The following is a 17,545-nucleotide window of genomic DNA, read 5'->3' as shown; positions in this document are numbered from 1 at the left end:
CGTCAATCCGCATCGAATGATATATATGTTGACCTCGAAAGGTCAAGGTCAAAGGTTGACCTCAGGTCACGTGACCTCGAGGTCATCATGTATATCATTCGATGCGTCTTGACGAGCTGAACACAATGAGACCATCCACGCCTCTGTATCTTGTTCCTGTACGGAGTTATTGGCCAAAAACCTTTGGTGACCTTTGATGACGTCACATGACCTCACAGCTGCCCAACAGCAAAACAGACCTCAAGGTAGTGAAGGTTGATCGTATATGAAGTCATGTATGGTATATGGGGCCATTCCGACCCGTTTTAGTGGTAAAAACAGGGAGTTGATTTTTCCCCCATTGACTTATAATGGGGAGGTCGCGAAATTGACCTGACCTTGGGTCACCGATATCAAAATTCCGAGATATACAAATTGTAGCTCCTAATGACCTAATAATATCCTGCGACTTTCAAAGGCCTCCGACATTTACTGTAGCTCTGGCACGGTGACAAAGTTGCGAAAAAGTGACTTGAGGTTGGGTCATTCAAAGTGACCTGGTGACCTGACCTTAAAAGGTAGGAGGTTCAAACTTGCACACCATGTGTAAAATTGATGAGGTTATAGTCATACCAAATTTCGCGGCGCTACGCGCCGTGGTTTTCCCGCTATTCGCGAAAAACCTCAGGGGGGGGGGGCGGATATCCGCCCCCCCCGTCGGTGCGCGGGTTAAGTGAAAATAATACATCGTGATATAAACAAAGAACCTGAATTTTGAGGGATCTGGAAGCCTATATAAAACATGGAGCATGAATGTGAAGTTCAAAGACGTGCTATGATGATCTGACGGATCGTATTATTACATGACACTCACGCTGTGCCGGTAACACCGCTGAGTCTAGCGCCAAAGGTATCATAGGGTCAGCACTCAGCGCTGTAACCCGGCACCCGTTGTGGCCACGTGCACTGTCAGCTGGCTGGGAGCCCGGCACTCGGCAGTGGGCCGCTCGGACCCCTCCCCCACCCGGCTCTGCCCCGACAGCCGCTGGCGTCGCGCCAGTGCCGCCGTCAGTGCACGCAAAAACGACACGCACACTGGCCTGGAGAGGCGAGCTGCGGCACCATCAGAACCTCGGGGGTTGGTCTCCCCCCCCCCCCCCGAGGCGGACCAACGGCACGCACACTGGAAAAGTGGGGAGAGCCACCCGCTCAAGGGGTACTTTTTCATGTGCCACACGGGCTATATCTAAGTGGATCCTTTCTGTTTTGGATACGTTGAGGAACATGCATTCGAGCAGGCGTTGCATAGCCAGGGATCGGCTTATTTGCAAGCTATCGGTTCGAACTTGACTGGCTCATTATGCATCGGTAGGCCAAGACGGCGCCCGTGACCGCGCTGGTCGGCCCCCGGTGAAGGTCACCCCGATCTGCGTTGTATACATTCGGGGCCGGGCCGCGGCTCTGGAGTGTCCTGCCGGTCTGGTCGGTGTGTCTCCGGGCCAGCGGCCGGCCCTGTCCGCTGTCTGGCGCCCCGGCCGGCCGCGGTTCGTCTCTCACTCCCGGCGCTGTGGCACCGACGGCGGCTGCTCCGGGGATCGCGGCTGAGAGGCGACATCGGAGGACGTCCGGCGGTGAAACTCTGCAGAGATGACGGTGAGTTGCCGCGGACCGCCAGCGGCCAGTGCCGCGCTGCTGCAGAGCCGCGGTTGTTTATTTCGGGCCGATGCCCAATGCCCATGGACGGCGGCCAGCGCGCCGGCCTCTCCTCCAGCCCCGGGTCATGTCCTGTCGCCACCGGTCAGCTGGCCGTGAGGCAAGCTGTGCACCATGCTTTGGGAGGAAATTGGAGATAAGACGTGTTATATTTGCTCTTCAATGTTATCGTAGCTCAAAAAGTAGAGTTTTAAAATACCTATTCTGCGGGGTGTTCACGGGCACCGCACACTGCTGCGTGCGGTGTGTGCGGTACGTCCAGCAGGCGTGGGGGTAGGGGATGGGTAGGCGGCTCTGACGTCACGGCTGCGTGCGGTGGACGGTCCGCTGTGGCCAGTCCAGGGGGGTACGCTCCGGCTGTTTAGCATTATGAAAAATGGTGACAGACGTTTGTGGAGGATTGTCGACGAACTCTTGTTCCGTGAGCAGTACTTACACGCTAGCGGAAAATTCACCAATCAGCGCTCGGCGGTACTCGACGCTGATTGGTCCGACGCTCGTGACGAAATTGCGGGGGACCGCAGTTATTCTCTATGGACCCGAATAGGCTTTTGGATTTCGGAGGGGTTTCTTTAAAATTATATGCTGTTTCGAGCTGTTTTCGAGTTGAAATATATTTCTTATGACTGTTACCTATATAATGGCACCATAAAATCATGATTTTGATAAATATTACCGATGAAATATCGGCCGAAAAGACATGCTGTCATGGTACGGACTGCCCTGCGGCTGATGTGGGGTCCCTAATGCCAGCGTATGGTAATAATGGGGTGACGAAGGGTTATTGGAGACTCTTAGAGCCCCATCAGCATTCAGCATAGGGTCATCAGAGGCCGGGAACGTCCATCAGGGGTCTGAGTAGGCCTGTCATAGGGGCATATATGACACATCATGGCCCATGGGTCAATGTAGATCCATGGGGCCGTTGAAGGGCCATCATTGTTCAGCGTGGGCTCGCAATTACCTCTGATGGGCATATGCCGTGCCCCGATGGACTAACGCTGGCCCCTGATGAACCATCACCAGCCCCTGATAGGTCTACAAAGCCCACTGCTGGGTCTAAATTGGTCACTGATATGCCCAAATGGGCCACTGAGAAACCCGTACAACATCCCCTGACTGCACCTGCTGGACCAGTGCCGTCCTCTCATGGGCCCACCACAGCTCTTGAATGACCTTTTCAAGTCCCTTGAAGTGCCTTTATTGGCCTAAATGGCCCCTGATTGGCTTATGTGGTCCCTATTGGTCCTATATGGCCCCCCATGAGCCCTCAACGTCCCTAGACGGCCTTACATTATATGTCACTGGGCCCTGTTGGGTCAGCACCGGCCCCTGATAGGCTTGCACTGGACCCACCGGGCCTATACCGACCCATGAAGGGCCTATGTCGAGCCCTCATGGGCCTCCGATGACCACACGCCGGCATGTGTGGCCCCATCAGCAGTGGTCCGTCTATCCCATGTACTTACGGTCTTTTTGGTCGATGTGACACCGGTAGTATATAGAAATGTTATGATTAAATGTCGTTATTACACAGTCAAAAGTCACAGAAAGAATATCCAAGCTCAAAAATGGCCTCAAACCCAACAAAAACTGGTATAAATCCCCTTCAAAAGCCGTAAGTCTATTAAACGCCATAGGGGAATAGCTGCAGTCCCCCGCAATTTCGTCACGAGCATCGGGCCAATCAGCGTTGAGTATTGCCGAACGCCGATTGGTCGATTTCCGCTAGCCTGTAAATGCTGCTTGCGGATATAGTTTTGAACAAAAGAGGGTCGCGGCTACTAATTATCGCTTGTCACCACTTTTTCGTCGGGAGCGTTCTACCTGGTTTATATAGCCTTGGGCCAGTCCCGACCGGCCACAGCGGTCGCTGTGTGCGGTGACGCAAGGCTGACGTAGGGACGCAGTGAGCGGAGCTTGGAGGCTGTGTGCGGTCCCACCGCACACAGGGTCCGTGAACAGCCCTCTGTGGGCTATAGGGCCTTGCCGATAAAAAGGATGTGGATTTCATGGGGATAATTAAACTTTCTTAGGTTTTATTATTTTTCAGTGAAGTATGGCAGTGGATCAAAAATAATTATCACGAAGTCACCTGTGCAGGAGATTATACGCGTTTCGCATTATCTTGGTTATCGGATCGTTTTGCAGTTGTTTATCCTTGGTTTATCGTACGAAGCTGTCTGAGACAGCTATGGCGGAGCTGCGACGGACGCTGCGCAGCGGAACCCAGCTGTTGATCGCCACTTGCCGGCTCGCGCTCAAGCCGTGTGGGTTGTCGGCGGGGCTTATACTGATTCAAGTGTTAATTTTGTGTTTTAGCTGAGAATTTGCACATTCTTACTGCTGGAAATTTATTTTGCCTTTACTCTCAAGGCTCTTTGTGTTGATCGTACGTTTTGGTGTGGTCACAACCTTGCCTGCTAACAGTTGTTTAATTACTAGCTTTTTTATACGGAATTGATCCTATGAGCTGTACTTATATGAGAATTGACTTGGTTACTCAAGCACTGTAACCAGAAGATACTTGATAAAAAGGACATATATCCTAAGCTGAAAACTTGAAAAGTACTTAAGATGATTCGCTTATTGTCTGTGTCTGGTATGGTTTTACGGAACAACTTCAACAGGACATTTTCTACAACGAGAGTAAGTTTGTTTGTCTTCATGTTTTGTATCCATGTATACAGGAGTGTTAAGTCTTGGTTGGTTATATACAGGAGTGTTAAGTCTTGGTTGGTTATAATTCTTTCCATTGCTTCTTCATTGCATCAGAAATTGGGCTCATAAACTTATGTTTCTGAATGGCATACTTGTCAAAAGTTATATCCATGCTGGGTGCTTGCCTGTGTCTATGAAGTACTTAAAGATCAGTGGTTTGCCTAGATTTGCTTGGAATCCTGATTGCATTTTTGCCAAACTGACCAAACAATCTAAGAGATAATTGAATTGTGTAGTGCTCCACACCAACATATTTCGGTATTTATTTACTTTAGGTCCGCAAAACAGAGGGGTAAATAAAAGTCATTCACACGATACTCTGAGACCTCCTGATTTCATTTCTGATACTTATTCCTTCTAGAAACCAATTTAAAAGAACCAGTACACTAGTATCACCAGTATCACCACCAACGGCCCCACCTCCGACCGGAACTGCACGTGTCAAAAGACTGTCTGCGCGGCGCACCCGCTACAAATGGTCCAACCAAGGTTGAGCGAAATTACGGATGATAATAAATTGTAAGGAAAGTGACGTCAAAATAATCGAGGCGGAGCGGTGCAGTGCCGAAGGCAATGCCTTAGGAGAGATTACAGGCAATGGTAAGTCAAATATTTTTAGGTTAAGTGGTTGTGTATCTGGCTTCAGGCCGAAGGCCTGAAGCCTGATGCATAACCACTTAACCTAAAAATATTTGACTTACCATTGCTTGCAATCTATTCATGCAAGTCACTTTTTCCTTTTCCCCCAGTAGGCAAACATCAGTAGGTCAGGTTAGGTAAGGTTTGGTTATGTTCTGATCATTTTCTCATGCTCTATTACCTTTGCTAAATATTTTCTCTTTTTTATTCACCGTTTTTCTTGTGCTTTGGTATTATGATGTCATTTTCATAACGTCGAAAACTAATGAATATCCGCATCATTTTTTTCTTTTATAGGGCAGCGTTGTAAGTTTCGTTTTTGTCGCGGAAGCGTGCTTTCTTCAGTGTATATTGTGCAGCAGTGCGGTGTAATGTGCTGGGGTTTTAGTATCTTATTTTACATTTTTGATGCATTTAAGCATCATATCTGAATTCAGCATATCAAATAGTGTAAGAATGTGCATTTTTTCTTGTTGAAATAATATTGCGGACCTAAAGTAAATATTTACCCATATTTCATTTTGGCAATGAATGAGGGCATATGGCAAAAATTGAAAGGGATGCAATGTACAGTGTACACATCCAATAATTAAGGCTTAAGCTGCTTAAAGAGGTGCACTATTCATCTGACAGGTTTTCCAGCTAATGTTTTAGCTCTTGTTCTTTGCAGGACGAGCAGTTAGCTGAAACCGATGGCTGACTGCACCCAGGGAGAGCTGTGACTGTGCCTTGCTAGTTACTATGCCCTGGACTGACTGTTATGTTAGCTGTGACTGCCCCTGAACACTACCAGGGCTGGTTAAGACTCAGGCTGTGCCTGCCCCTGACTGTGCCCTGGCAGAGCTGTGACTGCCCCTGAGTGTACCCTAGCAGAGCTGTGACTGCCTCTGGCCACTCCAACCCTGTCCAGCAGAGCTGTTACTGCCCCTGATTTTCCCCGGCAGAGCTGTGAGAAGCTGCGTGTGGCCATCATCGGCCAGAGCTCGTTCGCCGGCGAGGTGTACAAGCTGCTGCGCAAGGATGGCCACACGGTGGTGGGCGTGTTCACTGTGCCCGATCAGGGCGCGCGCGAGGACCCCGTCGGTGAGTACCTACTGCGGTCACGGGACAGAGGGGTGGGCACAAACGTGGTCTGTAGAGGGAGAGAGAGAGTCGGCTAATGGCATGGTCATCGGTGCTGAAAGTGGATTTATCATTGACATCCGCGTGAGGGCGAGACGGTGAACGGCTCGGTCACCGGCTCTGTCGCTGAAGGACTCAAGCCGGAGTTGGCTGGTGTCGGAAATGTCGGTCGGTTGGTTGGTTTGGGTTGAGCACCATATCCGGTGGACTAAGGTGCTAACCGGAACTCTCACGCTGTTCCAAGCGGTCAGGCAGCGGCAATGCCACGTGCATTGCCCGGGAATCGTGGGAAATGTCGATAAATGTCCGTCATTGTAACTTACGTGGTGATGTGCTCGCTGCCGACACAGGAGAGACTCCGGGTGTGTTCAGTGATATAGCCATCGCTCGCGACTCGCGAATTATCTTCATCTCGTAACTGCCGTGGCTATGTTAATTCATTGTTACTTGCGGCATTATGAAGCTATAGTGAAGCTGTTTTATTTTACGGCTTCTGCAATGTTTGCATTTTATCGACTTAGTATTTGAGTTATCTGATATTTCTTCCGGGCCCGGCGTCCTTAGTCAAGTTTCTGCATGCTCAATTGTTCATTGCTCAACTTTTTTTTACCTCATATTGAACGCCATTATTTCATGTGGCGTCCTCATACGTTGTATGCCATGATAATATGCACAGCACTGTATAAAACGTTTTCGAAACGGAAACATTCGTTACACTGCCCAAAACTTTCAGTTAGGTCGTTGCATTCCATCACAAGGTTATACGCAAGAGCTATTGTGTCTTGTCTCATCGACCCTGTCAGGTCCGGCCCGTACCCTCGTCCATAGGGGGATGCCCAACCCTCCTAAATAATGCCCTCTGCTCGTGCCCCTGGCTCGGTAGCCCGACCTGACTCTGGGTCCGTCCCGTAACCCCCGGGTGGACCGGCCGGCCCGGCCTGCCATGACTGTATGTACCCGTCGGCGGACCAGTCAGGCATGCAGTGGCCGTGCATGTATGTTTGGCTCTACTGATACGGTCGCCAGGCTGGTCCGCGAGGCGGCGCCGGCCATGAACCGGCTCTCTCCGGTAAATACCGGTTGTAACCGGCTGCGCCCAGAACCGAAAGCTGTCGTGTCAGCATTCGGGCCGGCCATGAGCTGCCACGAGGGAGCTCGCCAAACGCTGGCGAAAGCAGGCCACGGGTCGTTAATGTTTGGAAGACAGTGTTTTGATGTTATACTCGCACTGTTATATTATCGTTGCGGTTCTATTGCTGTACGGCATACGACCTCTATCGTAACCGATCCATTTATCTTTCCATGTTACTCCATTGCAAAAGAGCAGTTTAGAATGTGCAGCTTAGCTTTATGTGACCATGTGCATAGTCCCAGTCTGTGTCGCAGACAGTGGTCAGCTCCTCCAGCGCGTGTGGTCTGCTTTCTCTGGTGCACGGCAGTGCATGCATTTTGCGTTCGTGCCGTCTGCACTCTGTTGTAGGGGAAGAGCGGGGCCAGTTGAACCACTTTTTATATATTGACATGCACAGCGAGATCTAGTTGTCATATCGAAAAATGCACAATGCCATGAAAAAATATGCTCTTTTGGCTTTATTTTAAGATATGTAAAATTATGTTTCAAACATATTTTGCTGCCAAACGCATGCTTATAAAACAGCTCTACGCCCGTTTCAAATGACCCCGATGCGAGGGTCAATTGAACCAGCCCATGGGGTCAATTGCATCTATCCTTAACCCGCGCACCGACGGGGGTCTGCGCCAACTTAGTACCGACGGGGGGGGGGGGGGGCGGATGACCGCCCCCCCCTGAGATCTCGAGAACGAAGCAAGATAGCGACAAGCGGTAAACGGCATCGGATACGCACGGTCAAGATCTACAATTTTTTACTAAGGTCATTTTCAGGTCAGGTCAAAGATGACGTCACAGGGGTCGAAAAAGTCAAAATGGCGGCGCTAAATATGGAGAGAGTTTTTCTCGAATAACTTTCGAATTAGTCAAGATAGGAACAAACTAAGGGCATCATCGTGATCCTCTCGTCAATCCGCATCGAATGATATATATGTTGACCTCGAAAGGTCAAGGTCAAAGGTTGACCTCAGGTCACGTGACCTCGAGGTCATCATGTATATCATTCGATGCGTCTTGACGAGCTGAACACAATGAGACCATCCACGCGTCTGTATCTTGTTCCTGTACGGAGTTATTGGCCAAAAACCTTTGGTGACCTTTGATGACGTCACATGACCTCACAGCTGCCCAACAGCAAAACAGACCTCAAGGTAGTGAAGGTTGATCGTATATGAAGTCATGTATGGTATATGGGGCCATTCCGACCCGTTTTAGTGGTAAAAACAGGGAGTTGATTTTTCCCCCATTGACTTATAATGGGGAGGTCGCGAAATTGACCTGACCTTAGGTCACCCATATCAAAATTCCGAGATATACAAATTGTAGCTACTAATGACCTAATAACATCCTGCGACTTTCAAAGGCCTCCGACATCTACTGTAGCTCTGGCACGGTGACAAAGTTGCAAAAAAGTGACTTGAGGTTGGGTCATTCAAAGTGACCTGGTGACCTGACCTTGAAAGATAGGAGGTTCAAACTTGCACACCATGTGTAAAATTGATAAGGGAATAGTCATACCAAATTTCGCGGCGCTACGCGCCGCGGTTTTCCCGCTATTCGCGAAAAACCTCAGGGGGGGGCGGATATCCGCCCCCCCCCCGTCGGTGCGCGGGTTAACAATGGGATGTTTTCCTCATTAAGGCCACTTTCTTAAGGAGATATTTTGTCCGGTTTACTTTTCCAAATGCTACATTCAATAGGTCGTTGGAAAGCTAAAAGTGCAAAGTTCCTCATAATAGGCGACATAAAGTACATAGACTATGGTAAAATGGGCGGATGAGAAAAATGAGAAATATATCATGCTATAGTGTGCTTTCAAGCAAAAAGCTGGAGAAAAGGGGGTCAAAAATTGAGCTCTATTAAACTACTATTTCAGTTTAAAAGCTCATTTCAAAGGTGAACTCAGGGGCGTAGGATCCTATACAGTTGGGGGGGCTTCAGCCCCCCCAACCTGCTGGTCAGCCCCCCCAACTTGCCAGGCAGCCCCCCCAACATTATAAAATATGGACAAATTAAGAAAGCTCAACTTGGCAAAGTTACAATTTTGGGTAGTAGTAAAGCAGGCGTCACACTTCTTTTTGTAACCAAGGAGATGCGCAGCTGTAGGTTAGGCTGTAGGGTGTAGGTTTTAGGTTTTAGGTGGTAAATTTTAGGTTGTAGGTTGCATGTTTTGGTTGTAGGTTGTAGGTGAGTTTAGGTCAGGTTTGGTTAGGTTTGGTTTGGTTTGGTCCGATTAGAAAGCATCTCTGGAGTCTCGGTAAAGCGCCTCTCTGCTTTACGACTAACTACCCAATCTTGGCCTTAAAACTAACTGGGGGCTTTGAAAATGTGCATTACAATGGAGAGAGTAAATTTAATTTATAAAATGACTTTCGAGTCATTAGAAAGAACATACTAGCAAAACAAAACCAGGAGGGTAGGTACACATAAAAATCAACTGTGGTTTTAGCAAGCCTGAAATAATCAATTGGTCAGCATGTTACACCAGTACAGCAGGCGTCACCAAGCAACTTCGGTTGCCGTTGCGGTATTTTACAAGAACGGTTATCTCACCTCCCGAACGTTGTCACACCTTTTTTGTAACAAGACTATAAATAGTAAAATAGAGGTGAAATCAAGGCCGGTGAAATATCATCAGCTGATTATGTTTATGATTATGTCAAATCATTAAAATGATAACGTCATAATGAATAAAAATAAACTGGCATTATCTTAAAAGGATTTGGTGAAAGAAATTTGCACATTCACTAACTTTTAAATGTTTTTTCATCTTTTTTCTCTAAGATATCTCTTATGTCTCGCCTTCAGAAGAAGGCCAAATCCTTTTTACGGAATTTGACGCCATCGCAGACATAATCAGCTGACGATACAGCACAAAACCTTTGGATGTTACTATGCGTGCCTTCGGCATCCGGATAATCAGGGAAAATTATCCGGCATCAGCGATAATTATCGGGGATTACGTTCGGTATCGCGATAATGAGACATGTTGAAGATAGGCACCCACCAATAATTTTCCGGCCGAGAATATCCAAACGATATTTTCCGGATACCGAACGCACGCTAAAGCGGCGCAGAAAGCAGAAAAACACAACAAAACAAAGGCGCGACACTTAACAGCTTCGTTTCGTTTGTTTAGGGGTGGGTGCAAGGCCATGTGGGTGGAACTCGGACGATAGGACGAACGATGAGGACAATTGTTCAGGGACGTACCCAAGATGGACGGGGTGCCCCCCCCCCCTCGGGGTTTTCAGGAGGCCCCCGTGGGCCGAAGGCCACGGGGCCAAAATCACGTCGGAGGCGAAATAAATTCAAGGGAATCCCAAAAATCACGTCAGGATATTCAGGGCCTCTGACCAGCCTGACAGCTAGGGTCCTTCTTACTTCCTGGGGCCTCCTGTGAATAACTGCTAGTGTCTGTGTCTGACCGCTAGGGCCCCTCTGACTCCTCAGTAGAAAGGAGGCCCTCTGTAAGAGGAGAGGAGGCCCCTCTGTAGAGAGGAGGCCCCTTTAGAGAGGAGGCCCTTTTAGAGAGGAGGCCCTCTGTAGAAAGGAGGCCCTCTGTAGAGAAGAGACCATCTGTAGAAAGAAGGCCCTGTGTAGAGAGGAGGCCCTCTGTAGAAAGGAGACCGCCTGAAAGCAGAAGGCCCTCTGAAGAGAGGAGGCCCGCTGTAGAGAGGACTCCCTCAGTAGAGAGGAGGCCGGAGGCCCTTTGCAGAGATGAGGTCCTCTGTAGAGAGGAGGTCCTCTGAAGAAAGGGTGCCCTCTGAAAGAGATAGACCCTCAGTAGAAAGGAAGTCCTCTGTAGAGAGGAGGCCTTCTGTAGTTGATAGGCCCTGTGAAAAGAGGAGGCCCACAGTAGAGGGGTGGTCCTCTCTAGAGAGGAGGCCCCTCTGTGTTTTGATTTTTTTTTTTTTGCAAATTTGTGTACGTACAGGTCAATACGAGATCGTGACTGTAATTACACCAACCAACCGTGTCAAATTGAATCAGAATTCATATGTGTACTATGGAGTGTGAAGGAACTCCGGCTTGTACTACCATACTAAAAGAGTTATAAAATTTGTGATTTGGAGCAGTGTTTTGACAAATGCTTTTGCAAATTTTCTCGGCGCTCCGCGCCTCCGATTCATACACCAATCAATAAGAAAGGTCGTGGCTGTAATAACACCAACCGTGTCAAATTGAATCAAAATTCCCTAAGTGTCAGTATAGTCGACTACAGAATGATGTTCCACTCCTCAGAAGCATCAGTTGACTGGAGCGCTAGTTGTGCTGTTTATCACGCAATTAAGCGCCTGTCGATTGTGAGCATTAGGACAAAGTTATAATTTGTGAACTCAGCCCGTGTAATGCGGCACAGCCTACCACTCCAGGCAAATATTTGCCTGTGAAAAGTGGAACATCATTCTTTAAAAAAAAACGTTTTTTTTTTTGCAAATTTTCGCAGCGCTTCGCGCCGTCGGTTCGTTAACAAGTCAATAAGAGAGGTCGCTACTGTATGTTACTAATGCATTAGGCTAAAAGTGCGGTAAAAATATCAACTTCTATGTTTTTAAGTCGGTCGATACGCCCCCCCCCCCCCCAAGTAAGAAATCCGTGGCGACGCACTTGCATAGGTGGATTTAACTAAAACTACTGAGCCGAGTGACTTATAACGATAAAGCTTCATCTTATAGAAACGGCGAAGACGAAATGCCTTTTGATCTCGACATACTCGCTCCCCTCCCCCGGTCGTCAGAATTCATCCATCAGACCCGTCATATCGGCCGACCTGTAACCCCCCCCCCCCACAAAAACGTTCGCCTAGATCCTCCCTTGCCCTCTGTAGAGAGGAGGCGCCCTGTAGAGAGGAGAGAAAGCCCCCCCCGGATCCTCCGCCCCCCCCCCCCTTGGCCAAATCCTAGGTACGTGCCTGCAAATGTTTCGTGCATTTTGGGAGTATTCGTGTGGTTACACGACCTGCAACTTTAAAAACAAAATTATGCTTCCAATGATATGCAGAATGCGGGGGTTTTGCGAAATACTACAACAGAAATTGTTCTGTGACTGTCCTGTTTTACCGATCACGATCCGCCTACTTTGTCGATACCGCTATCGTGGCCCTAGAAGTAGTCGAGGAGGTCCCTGAAACAGCCAAAAGGGAGCCATTAAACAGTCTACAATCTTTACACAAAAACTTGACCCTTCCGAAATGAAGTGGGGGATTGGTGAAAAGTGAGTACCTACCTAGATTTTAGGAAATTGCAGGGGTACCTCCAAGGAAGCCCTAAAACAGTTTGCCAAACTAGGGGATAGGAATCTAAATACTGAATCAATCAAGAAATTGAATCTCTCATCAGCCTTAAGTATAAGAAGAGCATACATATACCGTTTTAGTGGCATCACTTTGCATTTGAAAAGAGCGGGAACATACACTGCATAAATGTGGTTGCAAAACGTTGAGCCGGAATATAAATACCTACGCCTTATTTTATAAGCCTGAACTTGGATCCAGGGGGAGAGCATAAGTCACATCACTCAAGTCCGCTTTTCACCACCATGGTCCACGCTCCCTCCCCCCCCCCGGTCAACACCTTTTCCACTGCTGGTTTTTCCTGCCCCCCCCCCCCCCCCCGCTCAGCAACTTTCGTCGCCGCCCCACCGGCGCGGCGTCCGGGTTCAGCCCCCCCAACCTATTTTGCGATCCTACACCCCTGGGTGAACTATTTCCTTTAATGTTTACAGCCCCTGAACAATAACCATGGCAAAGGTCACCGGGGTCCATTGAAACGGCCTGTGGCCCTGTTTTAACTGACCCTCAGAGAAGCGTTTCAATTGACCCCATCCGCTCCCGCCATCTCGCACGCGCCGTAAAGCACATGTCAAACGAGCTGGAGGGACGGCATCATGCTGAATGAAGGGCCAAATAAGGTGTTATTCCGGAGCCAGGAGTTCTTCTTTCAGCAAACAAAGGTATATGAGATATCACAAAATATTCATAAAAACGATTTCTCCCAAACGCCCCTCAAAAACACAAAAACAAGTGTCAAATCAAAATTACCGTGCGTTTGCCGCCCAAACGCCGTTGACAAAGGAAGTGGTCGAGCGCGGATGCGCAGTGGTGTCGGCAACGCCATATGTTGCATATTGTTGAAAATAAAGCCATGTTTCATCTGACCCCGTGTTTCAACTGGCCCCGCTCTCCCCTACGAGAGTGCACGCTCCTGAGATTGACCTCCCGGCCGTTGGTCGCGGCCCCGCCGGACCGGCGCGCAGTGCAGCGGAGGGGTGACCGACCCCCGCCGGGCCCCGAGGGGTGTGTCCGCCAGAGGGGCCCTGAACGTGATGGCTCGCCGGGGGTGTGTCCGACTCTGAACGTTTATAAACACTGCCTCGCCAAGGTCGCCTCAGTACGAGCCAGAGTGGTTGACGTAGTTCCCCCCCCCCCCCCCCCCCAGAGACGGGACCGAGAGGGGAGAGGAAGTGGCTACAAGATATTGTAGCCGCTTATTCGTTCGATGCGCCGATTATACCGATGTTTCTTTACCGATAAAAGATTTGCAGTAAACACGCAAATTTTAAACTTTATTCATATACCTACCTACATACGAAAAAAGAATTCACTACAGGAAGCTGACAAGTGCATGCGAGGACTCTTTTTATGATGACGCTTTTACACAGCTGTTCAGTATTTTATTCATTTAGGCTCATCTTGCCTTTTGGCTTTCATCCCGTCCTCCCCGGCACCCTGTTTTAGGCCGGTGCTTTTTGGTAGTTAATCGTCCCCAATGCTGATAACAGGTGCGCTATTCGTGATTGCCCCTGTATTATGCCTCTGCTTTGGTAGGTAGGTGGTCCTATCATTCCTCCATTGCACGTAATTTCATTGCACGGCGTGCACCATATCCGTCTCAATTCAATGGCCTGCGAACTGTCCATGCTCATTGCTCAGCCAATGGTGGTAGGGTGACCTGGAACCCGAGCTCTGCGCTTCCCTGTGCCCCAGGGGTCGAGGGGAACGTCTGGTCCGTCTGACCCCTCCCCGGGCGGGGACCCTCTCCGGTCGCAGGGGCTCACCGAGTGTCTGCAGGAGCCGAGGCCTGCAACCAGTGTTTGTCGCCCTAGGTACTGGGCATGGATCCGTTATTTGGAACTCGATGTAAGCCCTGACACCAGAGTCGGTTAGATACATTGTCAGGGTAGAATTTTCCTACCTCCGGCTAGCTGAACTCGAAAACTATGTGATCATACCAGCGTATGACGCAGTTCTGTTGGTGCGCCAAAGTCGTGAGAAGCAGCTGTTGGTCCGATTTAGGACAGGGGGATGCGCTGTACTGCTGTTTATATCACATTGTTCGAGAATCGGGGCAGTTCTGGGTGTCAGAGCTATTTAATTGAAAATGTTATTGGTTGATTCGCTTATTGAAATCAATCTCAAACAAGGATTCGTATAACCTCTGGGTCACCATTTACCATCACCGTCTAAACATTGCGTCCCCGTGTAACTCTCCCGTGTGCTCCTCCGACAGCCACGACGGCGGCCGCGGATGGCGTGCCCGTCTTCAAGTTCAAGTCGTGGCGCAAGAAGGGCGTGGCGCTGCCCGAGGTGCTCGAGCAGTACAAGTCGGTGAACGCCGAGCTGAACGTGCTGCCCTTCTGCAGCCAGTTCATCCCCATGGAGGTCATCAACGCGCCGCGACACCAGAGCATCTGCTACCACCCGTCGCTGCTGCCGCGCCACCGAGGCGCCTCGTCCATCAACTGGTAACCGCAGAGGATACTGAGCTGACGGGTGGAGGAGGGTGGGAGCAATTACGCTTGGGACATTCACGTAGCACATGACGTTTCACTGGCACATACATGGTAAATTCAATTACTTCCTAAGCCTTTTCCCTTTGAAATATATTGTTCGCCCTCACACAGGAAATCCTCTTTTAACGATAGGTTGGTAGGTATCTTCAGTTCCTTGTCGTCCATCCGACGTGGATACTTCACGGAACTATTTGCTACTCCGCTTCTTAAGCGCACTATGAAACTTTAAATGCCGAGCTGCTGAGAACCTCTGGGCCGCCCAGCGTCCAGTAGCGTGTTTTGTCCGCTCCTGAGCGGGCGGCTAGACTACTTTTTACCGGTGGACCTGTTTTTGTGCCGGTGTTGGTTTCTGGGCGGAGGTCCCGTTCGTTGGACATTTTCCAGGAGTTCTCTCCACTATGTAGTCTGCAATTTAAATATAAACGGCTTCCACTGTCATAAAGCTCTGGCCAACGACTATTGGATATGGTTAGGCAAAACCCATATTCTCGTTTTCTTTGTTTCTCGCTTTAATGCTTGTCTTCTATGACGTATGACTCGGGCAACCCACTAACCTTCCAGGCGGTGGGGGGGCATTTTTTTGCCCCCCTTTAGTTTTTTCGATATATCTCGAGAACTGCTGCGCCGATCGTCACCAAACTTTCAGTACCCTTCCGGGAGCAGCTAGCGCACATGGTGACCAAAAATTTTTCCAAAGGCTATGATAGGTTGGCCGCTAATGACGTCAGAGTGACGTCATTTTTGCCATTTTCGACCCAAAAAAAGGTTTCGCGGGAAGAGCTGTCAGGACTACAGCTTTAGAGATACAGAAAAATGTTTCAGACATAAAAAGTGTGGAATTAAAAGGGCTACAAAACTGCCATTTCGGTTTTTCGAAATTTTTGGATTTTGACCCCCAAAAATCAAAACATAGATTTTTTGAATATAATAGCAAAAAAATCCTTTTTTTTAATTTCGAAAAAACCGGAATTTATGTGATAGCCCCTACCGCCTTCTATCTACATACCAAATTTGAGATCGATACCTCTTTTTTTTGGCCAAGTTATAGCGAAAAAACTGTTCAAAATTGATGACGTCAAATTTTCAAACTCAATTTTTAGCAATTCTAGACCTCGTAGCGCAAAACAAAGACCACCATTAGACTCCCCGTGACGAGCTTCATCGAATCGATACCCATTTTATGCAAAAATATCAACTTTGAAATTTGACCATTTTTGACCTGACCTTGACCTGACATCCACCAGAAAGTTACCTAAACCGTACCTGATGGTCTTATAACCAACACCATTGAGTTGGAAATGAAAAACTGGCCATAAAACATGCATCGCATAACCTTAGTAAAGTTGGGCTCATGTGGTGACCCTTGGTGACCTTTGGTGACCTGACCTGTGACCTGGTATGACCAGTGACCTCTAATAGCAACATATGTACTAGACAACTGACGCCTTATCGCTGATTTTCGACAAAATGCGTTTTACTCGGTGTCATAGCGCTTTCCCTAGAAGCCCCGTGAACGGTGAAACATTTTATCTTTGACCTGACCTGTGACGTCATCGGTGACCCCGAGGTCAATGAAATTTGGTTTCCTTCGACAAATTTGACAGGGCTATCGAACGCCGTTTGAATTTTCCGGATCCGTCCAGTAGTTTCGGAGATACGGGGGGGGGGCAAAAAAGTGCCCCCCCCCCCCCACCGCGCGGAAGGTGGCTGGTAGGCCCACCGCCTGCCGGGCTACAAGAAGGCGGGCTTCTCGATCTTCTGTAATCAGTGACCTGCCACCTGTGACATACCACCTGTGACATACCACCTGTGACCTCCTGTGACCTCCTGTGACCTGTGACCTGTGACCTCCCGCTCAGGACGCTGATGTGCGGCGACAAGAAGGCGGGCTTCTCGATCTTCTGGGCGGACGACGGCCTGGACACGGGCCCCATTCTGCTGCAGAAGGAGTGCTCCGTCGACCCGGACGAGACGGTCGACACGCTCTACAACAAGTTCATGTACCCGGAGGGCATCAAGTCCATGGTGAGCAACGCGGGCTCACGGCCGCGGGTCGGTTGTTGGTGATGCTTTTTCTCAGTTGACAAGTAAAGCGAGTTCTAAGATCCTAGTCTCTAGGTAATTCTGAAGCGATTTATGAGATCCTTTAAGTGCCTTTCCCTGCGAGTGCTTAGGGCCCGAATTACTGATGCCTTGGGTCCGATGTGTTTGAGGTGAGTCAGGTGCCGGTAAACAGACGCTCGACCCTCTTACGCTTAACGGCCTCTCTGACGCTTGCCCTTGCTCCGCTGACGCTCACATCTGCCAGCCCTGTCCGCCTTTTGACACCTCTGAAACTCGCCCTTGTTCGTAGCCTTACACGCCCTCCTAACGCTCTCCTTCGACCGCCTTCGATGCTCGTGTTTTCGACTTTTGACTGTCCCGTTCGTCACCTTTGACGCTCACCTT

At 49.2% G+C, this 17,545-nt stretch overlaps 1 protein-coding gene across 4 annotated transcripts in view; it reads left to right on the top strand.

Annotated features, from left to right (window-relative positions):
* Nucleotides 1–1,346: 1,346 nt before the first annotated feature.
* The window catches only part of LOC122382320 (cytosolic 10-formyltetrahydrofolate dehydrogenase-like), a 37,015-nt gene continuing 20,816 nt past the window's right edge, over nucleotides 1,347–17,545 (top strand). Inside the window, exons 1-5 of one of the 4 annotated variants that reach the window (XM_043367497.1) lie at nucleotides 3,628–3,645; nucleotides 4,138–4,341; nucleotides 5,997–6,135; nucleotides 14,815–15,049; nucleotides 16,957–17,122. In XM_043367497.1, the coding sequence (XP_043223432.1) occupies nucleotides 4,270–4,341; nucleotides 5,997–6,135; nucleotides 14,815–15,049; nucleotides 16,957–17,122 (612 nt within the window). In that variant the 5' untranslated portion in view covers nucleotides 3,628–3,645; nucleotides 4,138–4,269. Of the gene's footprint in view, nucleotides 1,633–3,627; nucleotides 3,646–3,919; nucleotides 4,342–5,996; nucleotides 6,136–14,814; nucleotides 15,050–16,956; nucleotides 17,123–17,545 lie in introns of those variants that run through there. The other 3 variants (XM_043367499.1, XM_043367500.1, XM_043367498.1) reach the window with 3 other exon arrangements.

This window comes from Amphibalanus amphitrite, unplaced genomic scaffold (genome assembly GCF_019059575.1).
Source record: "Amphibalanus amphitrite isolate SeventyFive unplaced genomic scaffold, NRLGWU_Aamphi_draft 000137F_arrow, whole genome shotgun sequence".
NCBI lineage: Eukaryota > Metazoa > Arthropoda > Thecostraca > Balanomorpha > Balanidae > Amphibalanus > Amphibalanus amphitrite.
The sequence above is the reverse complement of the archived record's forward strand: the minus strand, read 5'-3'. Positions and strand labels throughout refer to the sequence as shown.